Raw genomic sequence first — 23,854 nt, 5'->3', positions numbered from 1 at the left:
CCAAATCAAATCAATCAGGGTTTTTATGTAGCATAAAGTGCTGCAGAATATGAAACCTAAAAAATACTTAAAAATAAAAATGAAACCTCCCACCCACAAAACATGAGGGAAACATTGAGCATTAGATTGAACCATTGACTGTATATGAGAACTGGACCCAGCCTTCCAAACAGGAAGTACCTGCTGGCTCCAAGAAGTCAAAAACCTGTAGACTTACTTCTGTAGAGAAAAGAATAGTCATTCTATTGATCAGAGTAACCGTTCTTCCTCCGACACCTTTTTTAAAATCATGATCTTGATTCAAGCGGACCAGTCAGACGCCTCAATAAAAGAGTGCTTAAACATTTGACAGAGTCTCCCTGCCTGCTTTCCAACAGTCCAACAAGCTCCCTCCTGATTGGTGAGAGTGGTTTCCATAGAAACATCAACTCAGACCAATCACTACTTACTGATGTCTAGATCAAAGATGGCACTTTCCATATCGCAAAACAATGGTAACTGAATTTACTTCATTTGGTTGGAACTGGAAGTAAACCATTTTCTATTAGTGCCGTTCTCATATACAGTCAATGAGTTGATCGCTTTCTCATTCTTTCCTATGAGGCTGAAAATGTCATTTTGAAAACTTGAAATCATATCCGTAAATCATAGAAATCTCCTGAATGAGATATTTTGATACCAAAATAGCTGAAAGTATGGAGTTTTACATGCCAAAACATGTTTCCGAAGCATTGAGTGTTCCACTTTACCCTCTGTTCCAACATGGTAGCATCCAGGCCGTTTACTGCTCTAGATTGGCTTTAGTCGTGTTCCTCATCATCACATGTGAAACTGACTGACTCCAGGATTCGGATGATTCATTTCCCCACCATTGTGAAGACAGTAAAACAGGAAACATTCTGACTGATGCACCTCTGTGTTCGGATCAGAACGTCGGACTGAACCTGGTGGACCTTCAGACAGAAACATGTCACCAACTCAAAGCTTTATTGCAAACCATTGACGTACAACAAGAGTGTCAGGAAACCAGAGACTGTGGGCTCAGGAGGTGTCCATGGTTTGGACCGTCTCTTCTAGCAGCTCCAGGTCAAGAGGGTTCACCACCTTGCTCAGCACGGCCGTGGTTCCTCTTTTGTATCTGTAGTCACCGGTTCTGCAAGAACAAAACACAGCTGAGTCCAGATCCAAGTTAAACGTACAGAGCTGCATCACTGCACGCAGACATGCACTGGAGGCATGTGAGGTCAAAGCCATGTTAATACTGCTGAGCTGGTTAGTAGGAGTCTATCAGATCACACCCTGGTGTACTCACAGCTGCACGCCTTCAAGCTCGCCATGCCTTTAAGCAGAACAGCAACAAGACAAGGTCAGCTGCTGCTCACACACACCGGTTCAGGATCTAGTTCATAGGAAAGTCTGAGACCCTCAAAGAGGGTTCTTCTGCATCATGCAGCCAAACATGGCTGCCTTTCATTTCAACCCCAAGCTGATCTGCAATCAGCCACAGTGCGGTGTGATGTCACGCACCGGAGCTGCCTGCTGTTCAAATGACGTGCATCAGAAAAGCAGGCCTGATGTGCAGCAGAGAGTCTGCTTTTACCTGACACCCTTCTTGTTGGCCTCGTCATGGGGCCGGATGTAGTCCACGTTGCCCTTGGTGATGACACACAGGTCGATGTTGCTGCCGGAGCCCAGGTCGTTGAAGATCCCAGCAGCAATAGCATCACGGACCAGCTGCTTGGCTTCCTCCTCCTACGGTGAACAGAACGTCAGTGCAGAGCGACAGGCAGCAGGACTAGGGCTGTGGACCGGTCCAGATCGAGACCAGCGATTCACAACTCCAACCTGAATCTTACTACTTCATCTAAACACCAAGAAAAATGATTTTTACCACTTCAGACTATGTCACACTTTCACATTTTTCAGTCAACTTCATGGTTAACTTCAGCAACAAACAAAACACAAACATCACGATTAATTTGGATCATTTATCCTGAAATGTTCACCGTTTTTCCATCCTCAAAGTTTAGATAATTACAGTTCCAGTCGATCATGAGGAAAGAAAATGAAGACCAGACTTGTTCTGGGAGCTATGACCCACCTCCATGCCCGTCTTGTAACGATCTTCAAACACGGCCATGGCAGCCAGGGAGCCGGAGCCTGAAGAGACAAAACCCAGCTTTGATCAGATATCAGTCCCCACGCTGCTGCTGCTGCTGCTGAGGATCATCGGGTAAGGGAGTTTGATGAAGAAGGACTAACCCATGGTGACATAAGGAAGCTTATCAGTGGAGCCGTGAGGGTAGATACTGTAGAGATGAGGTCCGTTACAGTCCACTCCACCCAGGACCAGAGCGGCACCAATGTAACCCTGATACCTGCACCAACACACAGTACCACAGTCACGCACAGCTGCATTTCCATCTCACTCTGAAAGTAAAGAGTTTCAGCAAAGAGCTCACAAACCTGAAGAGCATCTGCTTGAGCATGCGGTTGGCTGTGGCCACGCGAGGCTGCCTGCCGGTGGACAGGGCGTGCAGCTCCAGGTTGGAGGAGATGATCTGCGTGGTCATCTCGGTGTCGGCGGCCGTTCCCGCCCCACAACAACTGGAACAGGCAGAAAGTTTGAGCTCACACGCTTTTACTGTGGTGCAGCCTGTGGGCTTGTTTCAGTGCTCATCAGAATGAGGCCTGCATTCTGCCGTACTTACTAAATGTTGGGGGAGATGTAGTGGATTTTAGAGCAGTTCTTGTCAGCTACAACCATACCCTCAGTGGCTCGAGTGTCCGCTCCAAGGACAATGCCATCCTTCACACAGATCCACAACATTACTTCAGAAAGAATCAGCTCCATTCAAGTCAAATGGTTTAACAGACGACCAAAAACTAAGAATCATCAGTTTCTGTACTTAGCATAATAATAAAATTCAATTTCTATCTAAACAACTACGGTAGATATATTTAAGCCGTGAGCAATAGCCTGCATAGTCTGCAGGCACGACCCGCCCCCTTTGCCCCTTTTGGATTTCTTTGGCAACGGAGGACTTTTGTTAACCACACCCACATTCCTCATATGTTCCTATCATCTGTCAAATTGTTTTGTTCAGCTTGAGCCCACGATGCATGAATTAAATTTAGTCCATTTCATTGAAAAGACTGCGAGCAAAAGTACAATGCTACTTTGATGAGCTCGCCACGCTAACGCCGTTCAAATTGTACAAACTTTATTTCAAATATTTTTTTTCCACTTAGCTTCCCAAAGATACTCGAGGAGTTTTTGAATTTGTGGCGGGGACAATATTTTCACTTGAAGGCGCAGTAAGAAACAACAAGCATCCTGCAGTCCAGGATGCCGCAGGACAGAATGACAGTGGTTTGGGATAATATTGAAGATACCTAAAGATCATGAGTTGAACAGAAAGCCTCAGTGCAAATTCATTTAGTCGGTTTTATGCAGCATCCATCAGCAATAACAGGAAGCTACCAGCAGATGGCGATAGACGACACTGATTAATAAAGCAATGAAAACTGATTTTCTTCTGTTATCAGAACAAGCAAAGACGATTATGATTATTTACAGCTTTTTGACAGGTCAATCAATATGTGCTGAGTATTTACAAACTGATAGAACAATATGATGAGCTCTTCAGGCGATCGGCGCAGCTTTCACTCACTCACTCACCTTGAACACAACACCACAAATGGTCGTTCCTGTTTTTCTTGCCGTTGGCACGCTAAAGCCCACTTTGTTTGCTTCACTTTCCAAAATAGAATTTCTGGAAACAAAGAAGTCAATCAAACAAAAAGTCATGAGCACTAAAATAAATTGTGAATATTAAAGCCACAATAACAATGGACAAACAGAAATTAAAGCTAAAAGTTAAAAATCAGAGTGGAGGATTTACAATCCACCTTAACAACTAACATAACTTTACTTTGAATATGTAAAAATTGAAATTCTAGTTTTCTTCACTGTGTGGCATTTGAAACAACATCAACAAGAACTCATTTGCCTCTTAATTCAAAGTTTATTTATATATTTTACACAAATGTAGTGACGTTCCGTATCGAGGCTTTGAGGCCGAGTAAAGTAGGGGGTCTTTTGGCCGTGCCAATATCGAGGCTTGCTGCATTTAGGAGAGGAGCTGAAAATGATGACTCCCAAATCCTCGCTGCCCAGCTGTACCATGTGACTAATTCAGGAAGTGGTGTGGATTTTGACAGATTAATCCCTCAGACTTCATTTAAAATGTGGGTGTTTGATGGAGAGCTCTGGTCAGTGAATTTGTTGTTTTTAATTACAAACCAATGATGTGCCCCTAAACCAGGGGTGGGCAATTCCAGGCCTCGAGGGCCGGTGTGTCTGCATGATTTCCAGATAGTCTTGCCCTACTCATGACTGATTACCTGGTTCAGGTGTGTCCAGCCAATAATCTTGCCCTACTCATGGCTGATTACCTGGTTCAGGTGTGTCCAGCCAATTAGAACATGCCAGAGCAGGGTATGCTGGAAAACATGCAGGAACGCGGCCCTCAGTGCCCACCTCTGCCCTAAACTATAATCACTGGCCATATCTAAATGTTATAGAAAGCACAGTCATTGTTCACTCCCCACTAGGAAAGATCATCAATTCCAAATTATAATTTTCTATACTGTCAGTACCAGTAAATACAGATTCACAGCCCCCTGATTCATTTTGGTTCAGAAAGCTTTGGTTTCTCCATCACTACCTAGAACATACATGTTTTGGATATTTCTATATTTTACTGACAGCTTTATTCACAGGTTTTGTGTTAAATATAGAACAAATTTAATTCATATCAACTGATATTTTTGCGTCCAACAGATGTCCCACTCACTAGAGCAGGGACCTTCAAATAAAATTTAAAGAGGTCCAGTCAGACAAAAATGCTTGAAGTTAAGGTCCAGAGAAAAAATGATGTCTTAATATTCAGTGTGATATATTTTTAAGTAGCCGATGATCTGCATGTAATTAATATCTAACTTTAACTTTAAATTAATTCAGTACAATTTAAAACTTTTAGACAGTATTTAATGTCACATCAAGTAAAACACATGGAACTGTGCGCCACACACACACACTCAAACGCACAACAGGAACACTACCAGGACAACTGCCAACATCACCAAGAAAACTATATAACATGAGGATCTATGAGTCCTCATTAGCTTCTTCCACAAACCAAACAAGAATAAACATTTGAACAAATGTTTGAAGTTTTTCAGTCCATCAGGGTTTCCTTTCAAAGCTGCAATATTCCTGCTGAATTCAGCCTTTCTGTAGGAAACATTCCTAAATGTCCCTTTTACAAGTTTCCTCAGTTCAGAAACATCTTCAGCAGCTCGGCATCGTTGTTTGATTGAATCATCATTCTCTGTCAAATATTTGAAGCTGGTTTAAACTGAAGACTTTGTGATGAAGATTTTCCCTTCATGTCAAAGTGGAGGCTAACAACCAGAAGGCTAACTTCAGCCGCCTCCAACTTTTAAGGTGTGGCGGATAAAACAAAAAAAGCTAAATAAAACAACAATTAATAAGAAAACTACTTTCATTTAATCCTTTTTTTTTCCCCCCAACCGTTTTATTCCCTAAATTTAAAAAAAAGATTCGCTGTGTTACCCTGCAGTCTTTCCTGAAAGACAAATAGTTTGCCTTCTTTGTAAGCAAATATAACTGTAAAGCAGCTAAAGTTGAGAAGCTTAAAGACAAAATTTGATTCTAGTGGTTAGATGGAGGCTTTTTTCTTTGTTTTTGAGTGTTTGTTATTTTTATCCATTTGTGTATTTTATCAGATAGCCTTGACTTTAAGCAGTTAAATAGAAGGCCTTTTGGTTCGTTTTTAGTTTGTTCATCTCACTTATTACTGATTATTTCTGTAGCTTTTTCCTAAAAACATTTCTTAGCTTTTTCTGTTCCGACAGGCCCGAACCGAAAAACGCTCATTTTAATTAATATTGTAAAACATGGACTAACGCCCCGAAACGAAATGTTTACGACTGTGGTTTCTGTCTAGCTGAACTACAAATACCAGTTAACATTAATGCATGTTTATTAAAGAATAAATAAATAAACTCAAATTACTGTCGCTTATTTGAAACGAGGAAAAATCCTTCCGGTGATGCCGGCATACAGAAACTCCTGAGTCATTGTATTGTGAACGACACAGAAGCTAACGAGGCCAGAAAAGGACCGACAACACACATTAACCCGGACTAAATAACAGAACCGTGTGTAGTCTGACGTTGTCTAGAAAACGGCCTAAATTATGTTTAATGAAAGCCTTTACCTCTTGCAGTTTTCGAAACTGAAACCGCCGAGAGGAGCCCGTCTCACTGCCAGTGTCGCCATCTTTGTGGATGAAGAGCCTCGTTTCCCGGAAATGAATGCAGCGAGGCGCTAGAGATGCTGCATTCAAAGACCCCACGTAAAACAGGCGCCCGAAACTTGATCATTGGCGATTCGGTCGACGCTCTTTTAGGTTTTTGTCACTGATTTGACCAAATACAAATACAACCAAAAAGGTTGTAAAGTCTAATTGTTGAATCTCAATATTTCTAAAACGCGCATTTCATGTAAAGTAAAACGATAAATTGTAGAGAGATTGTGTTTTTCAAACCCCTTGTCGTATGTGTCGTATAGTATAAGTCAAGCCTGGACTCTTAGAGCTGGAAAATCATAAGAAACTAGACGAGTAAAGATTGAATTGAGTGAATATTGTGATGAAACTACTGCACATATGCAAACAAACATTTATAGGTGTTAGCCGTTTGCGAAGAGGATGCAGATATAGAGATTCGTGCTTTTGATTATTAGAGCGTGAAAAAAACGGAGGAATCCAAATGCATCATAATGCAAAAACAGAATCCAATCTGTGAGTTAACCCAGAAGTACTTAGTCCATCCTTTAAAGAACATTTTTTTAAACTTAATCTGAAGGAGCTACTTGGAAACTATTTCATTTACTTTTTTCTTTTTCTATTTTCTTTCTTTTACCAAAGCTTTATCCCCCTTCAGAACATAAATGCATCTTACAGCTGTAAAAACCATAGAAACACAGATGTATTCATACCAATTTAAAACTAATAATAGTGAGTTGCTAAATAACTACAACCACTCCCATCAGTTAAGATATATTTTTTAACTTTAAACTTGGGTTTATAATTCTCATATGCATCATAGATTTAAGCATAGAGAGCACTGGTCACAAAATAATCTATTTCTATGGACAGTTGCCACCATTGTCAAAAAGAGACGCTGTAGTTTACAGGAAGTTCAAACTCCGTAAGGGTTTTGTAAATCTGTGGTACTGAAGAAAATTGGGAATTTTTCTGATGGGCAGTTGGGTTGATCAATAGTTGGGCTGAACAAAGCTTCAGACTTTGTGTCACCCATCTAAGGATTTTAGAATGTTGATGTTTATCTACTGTCTGAGCTTCTGGGTCGTCTTCAAATTGGCACTGGAACGTGAGGACTTGCTCTGGATCAGTAATCTATGATGTCACCCATGTGATTCCTAATGCCAAACATTGGGCATGAAATGTCCATTTGGACTGGACTGAGCTAACTTTGCCCAACAGATTGACAGAAAAAAAGAGTGTTGTTGAGTTCACCCAAAGATCAGCATACACACATTATAGAAAGAAAAAAACCCAGAATCATCAAATATGTTGTTACTAGGCTAATCTTGAGATTTTGTCAGACTTAATCCCTCCATGCCTTTGTGGCAAAATCCAGGACTCTACTCAGTTTAACATCACCTTGAATTAGGGGTGTAACCAGTCATTTGACCAACAATTGGATTCAAACTATAGTTTGCGGTTGACAATATGATTCATAGTCGATATAAGTTTATTTTGAACGATCCGATTTACTGACCTAAAATCGATCCAGGACATCTTTAGCCAAAAATTCAACCAGTGTGACTCCGATTTTTACTTTATAGTAAAATAAACCAATTTTTGTCAATCCAAATGGTATTTTCCAATATCAATTACAATCCATTTTTTTCATCTTGAAACCATTTTCCAGTGTTATAGGTTGATTTGATTATCAACCTGCCTCAGACAGATCGATCTGGTTGGATGGTAGAAATATAAATTGATTTATCAATTAACTGTTACACCACTACCTTGAATGGAAAAAACACTAAAGTGTGTTTTTTTTAATAATTGGAAATTAAATCAGCCGTGAAGGGGTTAAAGTTGGACAATGGCTGTATTTCTTGGTTCACGTGTGGGAATAAAATTTGGGGACTTAAAGGAGGCTGCTCAAACTAAATGTTGGTTTAAATAACCAACATTACCTTAAAAACACAGCTGACATGACAGAAGGGACAAGATTCAAAGAAAAGAACATTTAAAACAATAAGAAAAGCAGGATTTTTTTTCTAAGAACTCAGGCTTTACAGCCAACAATTTTTGGATCAAACCTTTTCATGTGTCCAGGGGATGAGCCTCGGTCAAATTTTAGACCATTGCAGAAACTTGAAAACAAAATAACACTTAAAAAAGAACCTTTAAACAAAAGTCTACTGATCCTTGTAATTAAGCAAAGTAGAGTTGATCAGAAGTAAGTCAATCTATTGCTTCATTTAAAAAAAAAGATATTTAAAAAATGAAATTAAAAATATCGCTCTTGCTTCGATTTATTGTCTCCTGCTGCTGGATTCGTCCTTAATCTGCCAGCAGCCCGTGGCCTTGAACAGCACAGGTGCATCCGTCAGGCGAGCTAGATGTCAAGGTCTGCTGATGTGCTTCAGTCAGGTGGAGGAGATTAGATAGTGGAGAATCCAAAAATGAAGGATGCATTATGGTGATTAAGCAGAGCGAACTAACCAGATGGCTGAAGCTGTTATCAGTACCAACAGCTTTAAATCAATAACACAGATTTCATGATGGATGATTTTAACATGGAAGTGGATCTACAGGAACGGCAAATAAAAAAACAACAAAAGAAAACAGGTTTCTCCCCCAATAAATATCCTATAATGACCCCATCAGCTCTTGCTTAATATCTAAAATATATATATATATATATATTTATCAAAAAAATAAAGATGCTGTATAACACAGCACAACTTTTTGTTGTTTCATGTGTGATGGCATCTGAAGAAAACTCCCACCCAAAAGCGTTTTTAACCATACCATGTGTAAAATTCTAATTCATACTTTGCTTTTTAAACCAAAAGCTATTAACTGAATGAATTTATTTTAGAATAAGGATCCTGTAGCACATTAACCATATAAACCATAACCTTTGATGTGTAAGACTTTTTCACCGTAAAAAGGTTTATCCTTGGATAATTTTAAAACATTGGCTTTTTTAAACCAATCTTGATTAAAACAAAAAAAGCAGATTACGCATAGCACTGAATGTAACACAAAGCCAACTTTAAACTACTTTTTCAATTTTATTTGCGGTAAAGGCATTATTTGTCTGAGTTACTGACATAAAGGTATTTTTATTTTAGTCTGCAGCTTTTGAAAGTGTTCAGTATCGCTTGTGCTATCCTTTGGGGTCAAGATGACCATTGACGTGTTCTCCCTACCATGACAAAGGTGGATAAAGGTGGAAAGATTTCATGTAATCCATGGACACCAGTGAAGATCACAAATCATTGAAGAAAAAAGGTTCAGAGCACTGTCTAGTGGGGTCTAGATCAGTGTTTTTCAACGAGTGTGCCGCGGCACACTAGTGTGCCGTGGGAGATGGTCAAGTGTGCCATGGGAAATTGCCCTCATTCACTGATCTAAAAACATTTTCCATCTCCAGGATTTCAGCTCTGTGTTCATCAGGCCCTGATAAAACACTGAGTAGTTAGGAATATAAAAGATCTTAAAATGACTTTTTCTTTGTGTTTATTTAATTCTATTAAAGAAATTTTGATAAGAATGCAGGTACTGCGATTTAGCTGTAGCCATAACTGTGTAATGAAAAGTCCCGCCCCTTTAACTGTCTCCGCCAATCATTCTTGAAGGCTTAATCACACGTCATCAGTCTGACCAATCAGAAGTGGTTAAAGTCTTCACTTCCTTGTTCTTAATTCTGCTGATAAAGTCGCTCAGTTCCAACAAAAATACCGTTCATCTCTTAGAAAAAAACAGTCGCAACAACGGGGGGCGGTCAATACAGACCATGAATTTCTGCTTTTTTTTTTTTTTTTTGGATGCTGGTGTGCCGCGGGATTTTTGTCAGGGTTAAAGTGTGCCGTGGCTCAAAAAAGGTTGAAAAACACTGGTCTAGATGACCCAGCTCCCAATGTTAAAGTGCCTAGGATAGCACAAGGGGTATATTTGAAATGGTCATATCTTTTCATTCATTTAGGTTTGTGGTTCCTAAACAGACCATGTTAAGCCTGTTTGATTGGACTGACTGAGACATGATGCTCACCGCATCTGAAACTCTTGTGATTGGTTTACCAACGATGTTTGTGGTCATAGCAGGTGAACAGTTCAGTATCATGACAGACTTCCTGAAAAGGGCAAAGATCAACAACACTTTTTCCAAGATGTTCTTGTTTGTCGGATGCCCAGAAGTCAGGGAGAACACAGGAAACAATCATGTTTGGCACAAACAGTCACTGGTCTTTATTGGATGCCTCTAACAAACACTCGTGACTGCAGGTTCTACACTGTCATCCTAAAAAATAAACAGAAAGCTGATAGAAAGCTGAAGAATGATACAATGGAGATATGATTTGTTTGGCTGAAAAGGAAAGAATATTCTATAGTTTAGATCAGTGGTTCCCAAACTTTTTCTGCAGGGCCCCCCTTTCTGAAGATTAGAATATTTTCGAACCCCCCCACACTGACACAAACATACAAATCCTTTGTTTCTAAACTCCACTGGACTTTACTTAACATTGTAAGTCACACAAAATGGCAACTTCTGCCTGAAAAAAACTAAAAAAACAAAACAAATCCCCTTCACAATTTTTAAAAGTGACACTGCATCATGTATCATAAAATTTTACCATGTAATGGTGTTCATGGCTTTCAACACATCTTCTTATAAACTCCATTTCTGCATGAAAGTGGCCTTTTACACTTTACCAGCTCTCTGAAGAAAATAACAAAATCCTGAACATTTAACTCTGCAAAAACTGCACCTTTAATGTCCACATCTTTTCAGTGACTGGTGTGGGCTTGCTTCAAGCCGTAGCCTTGCCGCGCCCCCCCTGCAATACCTCCACACCCACGCCCCCTCAGTTTGGGAACCACTGGTTTAGATCATGAAATGTAAAGCTTTTTGTGTTCATGCTGGTGCTCCACCCGATCCAATTGACAGAGAGAATGCACAGTTAGGATCGCCATCCATCTTCTATATTTGCTTCATCCACGTTGGGGTCATGGTGTTGCTGGAGCCTATCCCAGCCACTGTTGGGTGAAGGCAGGATACTCTCTGGTTTGGTCACCAGCCAGTCGGGATTTGAACCAGAGTCTTCTCGCTGAGAGGGACGAGTGCTGACCACTACACCACTGTGCATACCTACAATTTGAATTTCCAAATGTCAAATACAAACTGGAAGTCCCACCAAACATGTTCTCTTTAAAGATCAAATTTATTCAGTCTTGAAATGTTTTTGCTTCATAAACTGTTTTTGAACTTCAGACACAAATTTTCAAGCACTGAACTGTTGTGAGCTGCAGTGATGGGTCTTCACGGGCAGTTGTGTTTGGCGTGCAGCATTTCATCCAGGAGGCTGTTGCAGGGCACCTCCCCCCTCAGGTGTCTGCAGTACAGGTACTCCTCAGCCAGACAGCTGAGAGGACGTAACTCTGACAGGAACTCTAGCAGGTGAGCCAAACGGTTCGGAAGCTGGGGGCAGGCGGTCCTCGTGTACTCCAGCAGGGCTCCACCAACCTGCAGCTTCACCTTCTCGATGAAACCGGGGTCTTCAAGCTCCTTTGCAGCTGTGAGGGGGGATGGAGAGGCAGAAGGAAACAGCTACAATAATTATTGGGGGGAAAAAGTTCAGGGAAAACCTCTGGGAATTTATAGAAGTTTTCTATTCTGGAAAGGGAGGTTATCACAGGCGTTTTGATCCAAGAAGAGAAAAATAAAAGTCTGCGTCTCCTGAAAGAGCTGAAACTGGCAGCTGGGAGTGCCTCATTGCCTCACTGAGAAGGCTGGCCCTGCCACCCAGGGTAGAAAATGGATGGATTCAATTGTAAACAGCCGTAATCAATGATTCCTTTAATAAATTCAAAATTTCGTGCATGAGTGTCTGCTACTAAACTTACTTGTAAGCCTACTTTCTACTGTGAGCTGTGGTCTCAAATATAAAGAAAACATTGTCCTTAAACCCAGTTGGAGGATAATTTTTACCGTTTCTGATGTAATCTGAGATGAATCACTGTTGTTCTGTAACTATTTAGTAACGGTTTATGTTTTTCAAGCACTTTCATGAAGCATCAGAGGAAAAGAATAGCCCATCCAGATCAAAAGATTGTTTGAGTCAACAAAGGATTTGCAAAACTCGTCACAAACCTGGATTGAAAAGGATCAGATACTTGATGGAGGCCAATTCTTGATGGTCCACCTTTAGGATGTGAAGCTTTTCAACAAGCGCCTGCCCTCTTTGAGACAGATCAAACAAAGACGGACCAGGAGGGTGGTCTGTGCAGGGCAGCTCAACCTAAAACAACACAAATACGCACCCAAACAAAACTACAATAATTCAACCTTTCTTACCAAAATGTGCAACTTGTATTTAAAAAAAATCTGACTTGCTAGAGAAAATAGATGAAAGCACAAGTGTGGATGTTTTTGTGGTGAGTGGCCCACCTCATGGTCTCCAATAAGGAGAAGACTGGCCTGTCTGTCATACAGAATTTGTCCAGAGATGATGTCCAGGGCCAACAGTTCACTCCAGCAGTGATGCAGAAGCTTCATCTGGTCACTGATCTTCAGTGTAAGAGCACAACAGTAAGACAGTAACGGAAGACATTAAAACACAGGTTTATTTAAAGAATTGCCTTTATAACATTTTTTAAAAAACAATCATGATGCCAGTGAAGACCAGAGGTAGAGCTTATATTTGCAAAATACTGTTACTTCCATCCATCTATTTTCTGAACCCAATAAATCATTTTTGGGGTCAAGGGGTTGCTGGAGCTTATCCCAGCTACTGGGTGAAGGCAGGGTTCAACCAAAATTTGCCACTCTGTTGCAGGGTCACACTCACGTGCACACTTAGAGACAATTTAGAGCACAAGTGTCAAACACCAGGCCTTGAATCCCTGATCCAGTGAATCCGTACAAGTAGGGCTGAGTTTCTGGAAAACCAGCAGGATGCCGACACTTTGAGGCCTGGAGTCTGAGACCTCTGATTTAGAGTCATCAATTAACCTCTGAAGCATGTCTTTGGACTGTGGGAAGAAGCTAAAGTCCCCAGAGAAACCCCACACATGCACGGAGAGAACATGCAAACTCCACACAGGAAGGTCCCGGCCACGATTCTAACCTTTTCGTTATGAGGTGGGAACACCAGCCACTACGCCAACCTGCCGCTCATGCAGTTCATTATAAAATGATTAGCAGCTCCTGTTTCCCTGATGTGAGCTGTGTCAGTCATACTGCATGATCACACTGTCTCGCACCTAGTCATTCATGGTCACTGTTACAGCTCAATGCATGCCCACCATTTTAACTTATAGATGCATGCCAACAGGGTCCACATCATCTCAGAGGATTTTTAACAAGGACAACCAAATACTGGACCCAGAGAACTCTGAGATTCTTTAAAATGTGTCATTTTCAGTGCAGGTTGCCTCTAATGTCAAAGAATTTCACCCGTAGAAGATCACTTCTGTCAGATCCAGGAATCATTTTACCTTCAAAGGATCATTTTGTTCCCGGAGGTTTTAATCAGTCAGCAGATCTTACCTGAAGCTGCTTAAACAAGGCGGACATGCGTGCCCACTCCACGATGGCGTGCAGCAGCAGGTCCACCATGGCATACACCTGTTTGAAGGTGCTGCGGTACGAGCAGCAGCCGGTCAACTCCTGCTGAAAATGAACATCCGTGTTTCTTTGTAGCTGGAGCTCGTCTGGATCGTAAAGCAGAAACTCCATCACCAGTGGAGGCATTCTAGGATCCTGTGTAAATCTGAGTTTGGAGCACGGGTCACAGGGCTCCATTAGGGTCACTGCATCAACAACTGCTGAACCTGCATATGTGTTGCTGTACATGGACTTGATGGTCCAGCTGGAAGCAGAACTGCATAAGTTCTGGATGGCACCAGTGGGGCCGAAGGACTGAAGCGAGGGCGTTGATAACTTTTGGATGGTAACTGTGTTTAGGCTCTCTGTAAAGGTAAAATCTCCATTTTGGATCCATGAGGCCACAGGAGTGCCGCTCTCGGTTCTGAATCTGTGAGCTCGTATGTAAGCCTCTCTTTGCTGCTGCTTGAGGGCCCGGTCACGCTTGTACGTGGGGCCAAATTTGTTTCTACCGCCTCTCATTCGATCTGCACGAACAGCTGGAGAGAAAAGAAAAAGCCAGTAACATTTTTAACAAGTAATGTACATTTTATTTTGAAGAGCAAAGAAAATCTCAGGGCCAGATCAGATGCCAAGAATAACTCCAAAGGAATAGACAGATAAAGCTTTGGGTGTTCTTTAAAGACGCAGCATTCCAGTAAAAAACTGTGACACTGAACACTAATTTAATCACATGCAGCTTTCCACAAGACCGGATGGAGTTTGCACTCATGCCTGGTACCTGCTGTTCATTGTTTTTAAGTCTCTCGTTCGCTTTTTTTAAAGGTAAATTCAATGATGCAGCAAATCTTCCGTGAAAAATATCCTTCTAAAATCAAGATAAAAAAAAGGAGAATTGAAGATGTTTTCACTTTATTTTAATTAAAATAAATTCTGCCAATGGAACTAATAACTTTTATTTTGGTACAATTTCTTTAAAAAAAAAGTTGTGATGTCCTGCTCTTAAAAGAAAAACTGTCATCTTGAAATCAGCACTAAAATCATATTTTGGTATTTTGTTCTGTTAATTCAAAATTTTATGTGTTGAATTAGGTGTGTAGCTCAAAAGTGTTACATCTTTAAAGTCTGTCTGTATGTTTATACCCCCCCCCCAAAAAAAATACAATTACAACACAACACCATAGATCATTAGCATCTTAAAATAAAACTGAGATTACACATTAAAACAGAAACTTAAAAATTATCAGTCAAAGAAAACTTTTCAGGTTTAATCAATCAAGTCTGTTTCCTAAAATAAAACCATTTATTGTTCACAAATAAAACCTTTGCTTAAAATTATTATTGAAATAAAAAAACATGCTTTATTAAATAAGATGTTTTCAAGATCAGATGACTAAACAAGATATTTAAGATTTATCGTATCAAAAGAAGTTGTCGTGTCTCACTGAACAGTCACTTAAGCTTTGTTTTATATCAAGTGTGATAATATATTTAAACTAGAAACTTGACAAAAATACTTGGTGAAGATTTCCATTTTTTTCTAAACATGTTAAGTGTTACCCCTTAATTGGAGAAGTAACACGGTTCCTTAGAACAATACGATGACATTAAAATTCTTGTCTTTACAAAGTCAGTGAGAAAACAGCTTTACATGGGTTTTGTCATCATATGGGACCTCTCATGATCAAATTTCCTGACTCTTACCTTCAATGCGCATCCCAACATGGAGGCACTTCTGAAATCTGCAGAATGGACAGCGCTTTCTCTGAGCTTTATCGATCCTGCACTGCTGCTTGTCCACGCAGGCGTAGATCTTGTTGTTCTGGACAGTTCTTTTAAAAAATCCCTGCAGACGTTTAGAAAAACCCCAAATGATCAGCTTTAGCAAAGGTTTAGCATTTCTTTTCTTCTGTTGCACCACAGCTGTGTATTTTCACCTTGCAGCTTTCACAGGTGAGCAGTCCGTAGTGGTACCCAGATACTTTGTCTCCGCAAACTGGGCACAGCTCCTCCAAGTCCACCTCACAACCAAACTCCATTCTACACAGCAGAGCAGAAACAGACACACAAGGAATCAAACTCTGTATTTAAATGGATCCCAAACAAAGTCAAGCTGAGGAACGGAAGAATCCTACCTGCTAAATCTGTGCTGACAAAGCCGAGAGACTGAAATCAAAGCTGGTGGGGTTTTTTTATGTGTCCATCCCACAGGTCAGATGTGACTCGTGTCATTAGATCGTCCCTGCAGAGGAGGGACACCTACTGTCCATGCTGTTTAGGCTCCAGCCAACTATTAGATCTTTCCAGCTAAATGAGCATTTATGTCCTCACCCACCTCATCTCCGTGTAACAGGACACGGGACTGCACTTCACTGTCCTTTAGAACACTTGAGGACATTTACAAACATTGTATTTGAACAAAATTACGCACATTTCATCAAAAGAATTGATAACTCATAAAAGTGACAAAAGGTATTTAAAGTTCAGACTTAAATGTATTAGAAGCTGAAGAGAATGACGATTTTTTTAGGTTTAATTGATGTTCTTTTCCCCTCTGCCCACCAATGTCACCAAAGTTGCTTATGAGTGCATGTTTTTTGGTTGTCATGGTCAGATCTACTGTACTTATTTTAGAAACACTTCACCACACTGACAACTGGGGGCCAAGAAGACATGATTTCAGAATACTGAACAAACTGGAATAGGATTGTGTCTGAGGTCTCTTTTCGTCCATTTAAACCTCTTCTGCTAGTTGATAATTCTTTATATTGAGGGATGTTTCCTCTTAACCCTTGTGCTATCTTAGATGTCCCCACCCTTGCATTGACGTGTTCTCCCTACCATGACAAAGGTGGATAAAGGTGGAAAGATTTCATGTAATCCATGGACACCAGTGAAGATCACAAATCATTGAAGAAAAAAGGTTCAGCGCACTGTCTAGTGGGTCTAGATGACCCAACTCCCAATGTTAAAGTGCCTAGGATAGCACAAGGGTTAACCAGTCTGGTTTCAATGGGGGATACTACATTATGGACAATTTCCCATTCCCATTGAAAGAAAACCAAAAACATGTACACTCTGGTTTTATGGATCTTTCCGTGTGTATTGCTCTGTTGCTATGCGTGGTTGGACCCAACAGAGCTCCCACAGTTTGGGGTTTTGTTTCTGTTTCTAACTTCCTCTGGGTTTTTTGCAGGTCAGCTGTCACTCCTCCTGAATGTTTCCTCCCTCCTCCACCTGTGGGGGAGTGCACAGGTGCCTGCACTTTCTAATCAAGGCTATTTAAGTTGCAGTCTCGCAGTCCTCTGTGTCAGTGCAGCCCTGTTAATTCATAGTGAGTTTTAACCAGTGTTTCGAGAGACGGTCAGGTGTGCCGCAGGAAATTACAAATTTTCCCTGATTTAAAAACATTTATCATCATCAGAACATCAGCTCTATGTTTATCACAATAGCCTGAGGTTTCACACTGAGTAGTTTACGGACAGCTTTGTGCACCGGCCAATGGTTAGGTTAGCATAGGTGTGTCATGTAGAGCTGTGACATGTTGGATTTTTGATCACCGCTGTGATGAACCAGACCCCCCCCCAAAAAAACCCCCAAAAAGAACCCACAAAATCCCCCGGCGGCCGATTCACAAATGAATACAATTACAACGCAGTATTCTTCATGAACAAATAACTGTAACAAGGAACTACTACCTAACTAATGAACTAACTATATAGGTGTTGAAGAATGACTGTGTGTGTGTGTGTGTGTCAGCACGCTGTGTGTGTAGGAGGAAGGAGCATACACAGGTGTGTTGGGGGTGCGTGTTGATTCTTCTGCAGCGGACCGCTCTCCAGCTGCAAGCGAGTTTCACCTGTGCTCTCTGGTACAGACATCTTCTCAGAATATTATATATTTCCCAGTATTAAACAGACTGCAGATACTTTGTCACCTTTCCGGTAGCCATTAAGCCTGACACCCATGAAGAACGCGGGGCAGGAGGCTACGCCTTTGTTTATACAGACACGTAACGTTGCGATGCACAGATCGGATACAGGCCTCATTCATATGTGGTAATGAATCGGATACGAATCGGTTATGTGCATTTGCGTGTGCCATGTTAGCAGACAAATCGGATATTCTCCAGTAAATGCGAGTCGTACGTCAGTGACGTCAACTCAGGACACCACCAAGTGAGATTACATGACTTATTAAAGTGCTTTTGTGCGCTGATTTTGCTGTCAGCGTGTTACCTTTCAGCCTCAGCCGTAGTCGGAAACCGCTGTTATTTAATGAAGCGGGACACCGTTGCTCTGGAACAGGCTAGAAGCCATTTATTTCTTTGCTTGTGTTGCGGAGTGGGGGCGTGTATGATGGGGACCGCGCGTGCTGTGTGTGTGTGTAAGGAGAGGAGAGGGGATGTGAGGGAGGAGCGGGAGAGTGTGACGGGGAACCGTAATAAAAAGGTGTCTCCCCCAAAAGGACTGTTTTACTGTTTTGGAGTCTTTCTTAACCCGCTCTGGAAGCTGAGGGTTCCGAATAGGAAAGTGAAGCAGCGACGGAGGGAGGCGTTGCCTTGGGCGCCCAAGGCAACGCCTCCCTCCGTCGCTGCGTTGCCTCCATGACAACCGCAGTCACACAAAAGTCCGAAGGAGGTCCGCGGAAGGCGGAAATGCTGCTATGTAGTCCTCAGAACGTCTATGTTTGATAGTTTCAGTATTGTATAGTGTAATTGTAAAAATCGGATACGGGTCACTTTTAAAAGATGATGTAAGCAGGTCGTCAAAAAAATCGGATATAGACATCAAGACCTGCAGTGTAAATGCAGCCTAACAGTGCGCGTTCATGTTCTGAATACGAGACAGACCCAGATGCTGGAACTCGGAATGTCGACACAGGTAAGTGGAGTGGTAAGTATGGAATTTATTTTCCGGTTAGTCGTGAAGATGATGTCGCTTAAACTAGAGCAGACTAGACCAGGCTTAGTCACCATAAGGGGCAACGAACTGGCGTTGAATACTGGAGCTGGGTCTCCTTATGTAGAGCAGAGGCTTGATGAGTGGTCACAGCTGGTGGAGTAAGGAGCAGAGAGGGGAGGGGGAGGATATCTGACAGAGGCACCATGACAGCGCGTTCATGTTTGGTGTCAAGGAGTGAAGGAGAACAGTAATAAAAAATCCTCTGGCGGGTGGCCGCGTTGTGCCCTCAAGAACAGCTTGTAATGGAAATGAATACAATGGAAATTAATAATTAGACGGCAGTAAATTTGTCGTATTTCCTCGGGAGACGGAAACTTCTGTAGAATGAGGATGTGTATGTGCTGGTAAAACCGCTGTGTGGGTGTAAGTAGAGGGAGCACGTGCAGCGTAGAGGGTGTGAGAGGCGCGGTGCAGGGAGTGAAGGAGAGCAGTAATAAAAGGTTTCCCCAGAAACCCTTGTTCTGAACACAGGTCTAGCAGAAATGGTAAATTATCAGCAAAGATGAATGTGTTTAATGTGTTTATTATAGTTCCAATTATGCACCATATGCAGAACTTTCAAAAAAAGAAAACTTTAAAAAAAAAGTGCACAGTGATGACCTCACCATGAGATGTGGTGTGTCATGTAACTGTTTTGGTTTTACTAAAGAACTAAGACACCAAATTAAACAATATCTGCATCAAGACTTTCTTTTGGCCTCAATTTCACTGTTTTATCTATTCAGTGAAATGTAATAATTCTTTACTGTCCAAATAATTTATAAGTTCAGAATTTAGACTTTCTCATGAATTAAGGAATGAAAGTTGGATCTCTACAAGTCTGAGTGAAAACTCCTTTTCTGCAGTTTAACACATTGAGCTACAGTTTCATCTGTTTGGGCTATCAACCTTTGAGTGAACCTTTCAAAGTTTTCTTTTATTTCAGTAATATTGGTGTCATGTAATACAGACTCTACGTCTTTCCATTACAGATACATGATCCTGCCCTGTAGTAGTTTATTTGAGCTCAGACTTGTTCTCTGCATGTCTGGATCCTGGGGAACGGCTGCAGACAGCAATCTTTGAGGCTTACCTGAAACAGCCATATACAGGAGAACCATTGCTGGTACTATGGCCCACTGGTAATGTGGCTGCAGACAGGTGTCAGCCTTCTTTACTGTTTATGAGCACAGTCGTTTCCCTGTGCGCTGCCTGTCATCAGAGCAGGGGTTTATTAATGATGCTGCCCAGCAGCCGCACCTCAGGTTTTTCTTCAAGTTCAACATGACGCCATGACTTCCAGTGATCTCAGGAGAGGAAAAGAAGGAGTTCTTTATAAAGAAATAAACAAATGAAAATTCTGAGTCAGGGAGAGCTCATATTACAGGTCACAAGAGGGCCTCAGTGACAGTTCTACAAGCCCTGCACTCCAGTGTTTAGTTTATGAAGCACAGCAGTGTTTGCTTTTGATGCTTTTATTTTATAAAACTACACCAATACACCCAGTTGACATGCCTTCAGAGTTGAATATAAAGAGTCTTCTCTGTAGACAAGTTTCAGCACCTGAAATCATACTGTGAAAAAATAAACATTTATTTTTTAAACTCCATAAAAACGTGATTTTAGTGAATGCTCTCTCAGCGCTGAAAGGACATTGTTGAAAAGACCACAGAGTTCAAGGAGATATCCAAAAACAACTATAAATCCACAACTGAGAGGCTGGGAAATAAGGGAGTCATTGTGCAACCGTGCAGTCCAGGTTAAGATGCTGCAGTGAGACGTACCACACAATCTCAGGCAAGGAACACAGACAAACCTTCACAGAACTGTGACTGTTCACGGTATTGCATCTACAAGCCGTTTAGTTTTGTTGATACTTATTGTGTTTTGGGTATTTTGCTAACTTGCAGAATCAAATGTTTATCTCTGAGGTCAAACATGTCTGATTCCATCATGGGATCAGATTAGAGGCGAGGATAAACGGAGGATATAGGTTTAAATGTTTTTACACACTTACAATAGCATTTATAACACATAAACAAATAAAGGTTTGGGAAAGTGAAGTGTTTGCAGGTAATCTTAGAGTTTGTGATAATTTTTTATTTACACAAAATGTGTTCAATTATTTAACTTTTTAAAAAAAGTAAGATTCTGTGGTCTAAATATATAAATCAAAGACATTAAGAATATATGTTCATTGTCTTTCATTTACATGCAAAGGTTACTATAAATACAGTAGAGGAAATATGTATTTGATCCCTGCTGATTTTGTAGGTTTGCCCTCTTTAAAAGTAACTGACAGTCTGCCATCATGATGGTACGGTCATTTGAACAGTAAGAGAGAGAAAATTACAAAGAAAATGAAGAAATCCACTGTAAAGAATTTATATACATTTATTTGCATTTTAATTATAAATTCAGGTTCTTGAACCCTTTTACTTTGTCGCCAAACCCTTATTAGCAGCACAGAGGTCAGACGTTTCTCGTAGTTGATGAGCAGGTTTCAGGAGGAATTTTCCTCCACTCGCTTCTTTAAAAATCACTTCTAAATCATTCATATTTGGTGGCTGTTGCTTAGCAACTCTGAACTAACTTCTGCTCTCTCCATGGGTTTTCTATGGGATTGAGGTCCGGAGACTGATTGGACCACTCAAAGACCTTGATATGCTTCTTCTTCTCCAGGTTGTCTTGGCTGATTGTTTTGGTTCATGATCCTGTTGGAAGAACCATCCATCACCCCTTTTGAGCCTCCTAGTGGAGGGACGGAGGTTCTCACTCAGGATGAGACGGTACATGGCTCCGCCCATCCTCCCATCCACACGATGAAGTAGTCTTGTACAGAAAAACACCCTCAAATCATAATGTTTCCACCTCCATGCTTGACAGTTAGGAGGGTGTTCTTGGGATCATCTGCATTTCTGTTCCTCCAAACATGACGGGTTGAGATCAGATCTGGTTTGAAGCCCCAGGCCTAAAGGTGGATTGATGGTCATGTTGCACCAACAGTTGTCCCCTTAACCTCCAGCTTCTTGCTGATGGTTTTTTAGTCCAGTCCGGTCTTGTGCAGGTCTAAGCTTCTCCTTTAAATCCACTGAAAGCTCTCTCTCTCTCTCTCTCTCTCGTCTCTCCATGTGGGAAAGTCCAACTGCTGGACTGATTCTGTGGACAGGTGTCTGTAATTCAGGTGACAGGTTGATCAGGAGAGTCTAACCGGTCTGTGTGAACCAGAACTCTTAATGGTTACTGGGGGATCAAATACTTGTGTCTGCCAATGAAATGCAAATAGATTTATAAGCATTTTTTAGGTGGATTTCTAGATTTTTTTTGTGATTTTTTTTAGCTCTCACTGTTTAAACCATCAGAACGACAGACTGTCCTTTTGCTTTTTAAGTGGGCAAACCTACAAAATCAGGAAGCGATCAAATACTTCTTATAAATTTTGGTCTGTAATAAATCCAACACATATGCTTATTTTAAAGTAACATTTAAGGTGGGTGAATAACACAGAAACTTTTTTATGAAATAGACTTAAATCTTTTCAAAGTTACGCACCTTCCTACAGGTGTTTGTTGTCTTTCATTTGTACTAAAACTCAACAGTAACACTGGGATTGTCCCTCTAAAGCAAAGGACACCAACTAGTCTCCGTCACTCCGTCACTAGGATAGCACAAGGGTTAAATCAAGAGTGTATATTTTTGCGGGATATAGAGTGTGCGTACTAAAGAGTGCAGTTAAAATTGGCGGGTAGGGCACTGAGAGGACATCTCTTGATTACTCACAGTGATGTTCAAGCACTCCCCCTACCAAGGGTCCTTCACGTCTAATGTGCATTTAAAACCAAGAGGGGAGGGGTCTGTTTCCATACGGCAACTATGGGAGGGGGACCACTGCCAAGTAGCTTCTCTCCCCCAAGATGCATCGCAGGCTAACCCCCCCCATCCCCCTACTGAGTCATTATAGGAGGAAGAGGGTAAGTAAATTGTACCGAATTAATTTGAAGTGAGAATTGGATATTGATTATGCGCAGATTCTCGGCTACTTACAATATATAGCACTGAATATTAACTTTTTTTTTCCGGACCTTAACTACAAGAATTTTTTCTGACTGGACCTCTTTACATTTTAGTTAAAGGCCCCAGGTGTGACGCCTCTGCGCTATGTTTGCTCTTTTTTTTACGATCAAGCTTTGTGTGGCTGCAGGTCATAATGCAGACGCTGCTGACATCTGTCTCAGTCTGCATCTTCCACCTGACTGCCCTCCAAGCCTGAACTGTCTCTGCAGACGAATCTGCCTCCAACCAGCAGCTGTTTGGCAAACAGGTGACTGTTTGTCCTTCAACTGAGGAGAAGAAATGAGTTTATTCCACTCAACTTCACTCACAGTTTAGAGAGAGAATGAGATTTTCTGCGTGGTTACAACCTCTGTCATAAAGATATGATTTATAGTGGAGGTCATGTACTGTTTAGTAAAACCAAATAAAGCTTGTAAATGTATGCGTTTTGACAAACACAAGTGCATTTCTGGTTAAAATGAAATGGCAGATACTTGTATGGCGCTTTTCTACCTTCCTAGAAGGCCAAAAGGGCTTTACAGTCACAAACCCATTCACCCATTCATTGATGGCCGCTCCACTGCCGCCATCCTTCCACCAGATGCAAGGTAGGGTTCAGTGTCTTGCCTTCGACGCTTGGGCAGGCAAGGCCGGAATCAAACCTGCAACCTTAGGATACCGCTGCACCACGGCCGCCCAATAAAGGAGGAGGACGTCAGTGCCGTCTAAAAGGTTATAAGTGTGGGTTTGGTTCATGTCCTTTAATTACACATGAAGACTATAGCGGTAGGCTGCTCGATAAGAAGAAAACTTGCAATATTAGTGATCAATATTGCAATGACCACAAAACCAGCGGCACATGAACTAATAGCAAAACAACCAAAAACATAATT

The 23,854-nt window shown here is 41.2% G+C and overlaps 2 protein-coding genes across 4 annotated transcripts; both read right to left on the bottom strand.

The window, feature by feature from the left end:
• Window positions 1-970: 970 nt before the first annotated feature.
• On the bottom strand, window positions 971-6,463 carry psmb7 (proteasome 20S subunit beta 7). Of its 2 annotated transcripts, XM_020707851.2 has the most exons (9): window positions 6,309-6,463; window positions 3,683-3,776; window positions 2,712-2,809; window positions 2,467-2,607; window positions 2,263-2,378; window positions 2,102-2,160; window positions 1,601-1,752; window positions 1,313-1,339; window positions 971-1,153 (listed from the first exon to the last, which is right to left on the bottom strand). In XM_020707851.2, the coding sequence occupies exons 1-9, from the start codon at window positions 6,368-6,370 to the stop codon at window positions 1,042-1,044; spliced, it is 861 nt and encodes a 286-aa protein (XP_020563510.1). In that variant the 5' UTR covers window positions 6,371-6,463; the 3' UTR covers window positions 971-1,041. The 2 variants fall into 2 exon arrangements, with proteins under 2 accessions (XP_020563510.1, XP_004075096.1); XM_004075048.5 differs by lacking the exon at window positions 1,313-1,339.
• A 4,120-nt stretch (window positions 6,464-10,583) lies between these two features.
• Window positions 10,584-16,259, bottom strand: LOC101158123 (nuclear receptor subfamily 5 group A member 2-like). Of its 2 annotated transcripts, XM_078956240.1 has the most exons (8): window positions 16,101-16,259; window positions 15,903-16,005; window positions 15,670-15,811; window positions 13,909-14,504; window positions 12,808-12,927; window positions 12,511-12,658; window positions 11,655-11,933; window positions 10,584-11,508 (listed from the first exon to the last, which is right to left on the bottom strand). In XM_078956240.1, the coding sequence occupies exons 2-7, from the start codon at window positions 16,002-16,004 to the stop codon at window positions 11,680-11,682; spliced, it is 1,362 nt and encodes a 453-aa protein (XP_078812366.1). In that variant the 5' UTR covers window position 16,005; window positions 16,101-16,259; the 3' UTR covers window positions 10,584-11,508; window positions 11,655-11,679. The 2 variants fall into 2 exon arrangements, with proteins under 2 accessions (XP_078812366.1, XP_023816921.1); XM_023961153.2 differs by lacking the exon at window positions 10,584-11,508 and having other exon boundaries at window positions 11,563-11,933.
• Window positions 16,260-23,854: the final 7,595 nt, after the last annotated feature.

This window comes from Oryzias latipes, chromosome 12 (assembly GCF_053564925.1).
Source record: "Oryzias latipes strain Hd-rR chromosome 12, Olatipes_Hd-rR_3.1".
NCBI lineage: Eukaryota > Metazoa > Chordata > Actinopteri > Beloniformes > Adrianichthyidae > Oryzias > Oryzias latipes.
Note: the sequence above shows the minus strand (reverse complement) of the source record. Positions and strands in the feature narration are given on the sequence as shown.

Coding starts and splice junctions, on each gene's coding strand:
- psmb7 (XM_020707851.2), bottom strand. CDS start 6,370: ATGGCGACACTGGCAGTGAGACGGGCTCCTCTCGGCGGTTTCAGTTTC. Junction 2,161..2,262: donor GCTTCCTTATGTCACCATGG/GTTAGTCCTTCT, acceptor TTGTCTCTTCAG/GCTCCGGCTCCCTGGCTGCC. Junction 1,753..2,101: donor GTTACAAGACGGGCATGGAG/GTGGGTCATAGC, acceptor TGTTCACCGTAG/GAGGAGGAAGCCAAGCAGCT.
- LOC101158123 (XM_078956240.1), bottom strand. CDS start 16,004: ATGGAGTTTGGTTGTGAGGTGGACTTGGAGGAGCTGTGCCCAGTTTGC. Junction 15,812..15,902: donor TCACCTGTGAAAGCTGCAAG/GTGAAAATACAC, acceptor AAACGTCTGCAG/GGATTTTTTAAAAGAACTGT. Junction 12,659..12,807: donor TCCTTATTGGAGACCATGAG/GTGGGCCACTCA, acceptor GTGTTGTTTTAG/GTTGAGCTGCCCTGCACAGA.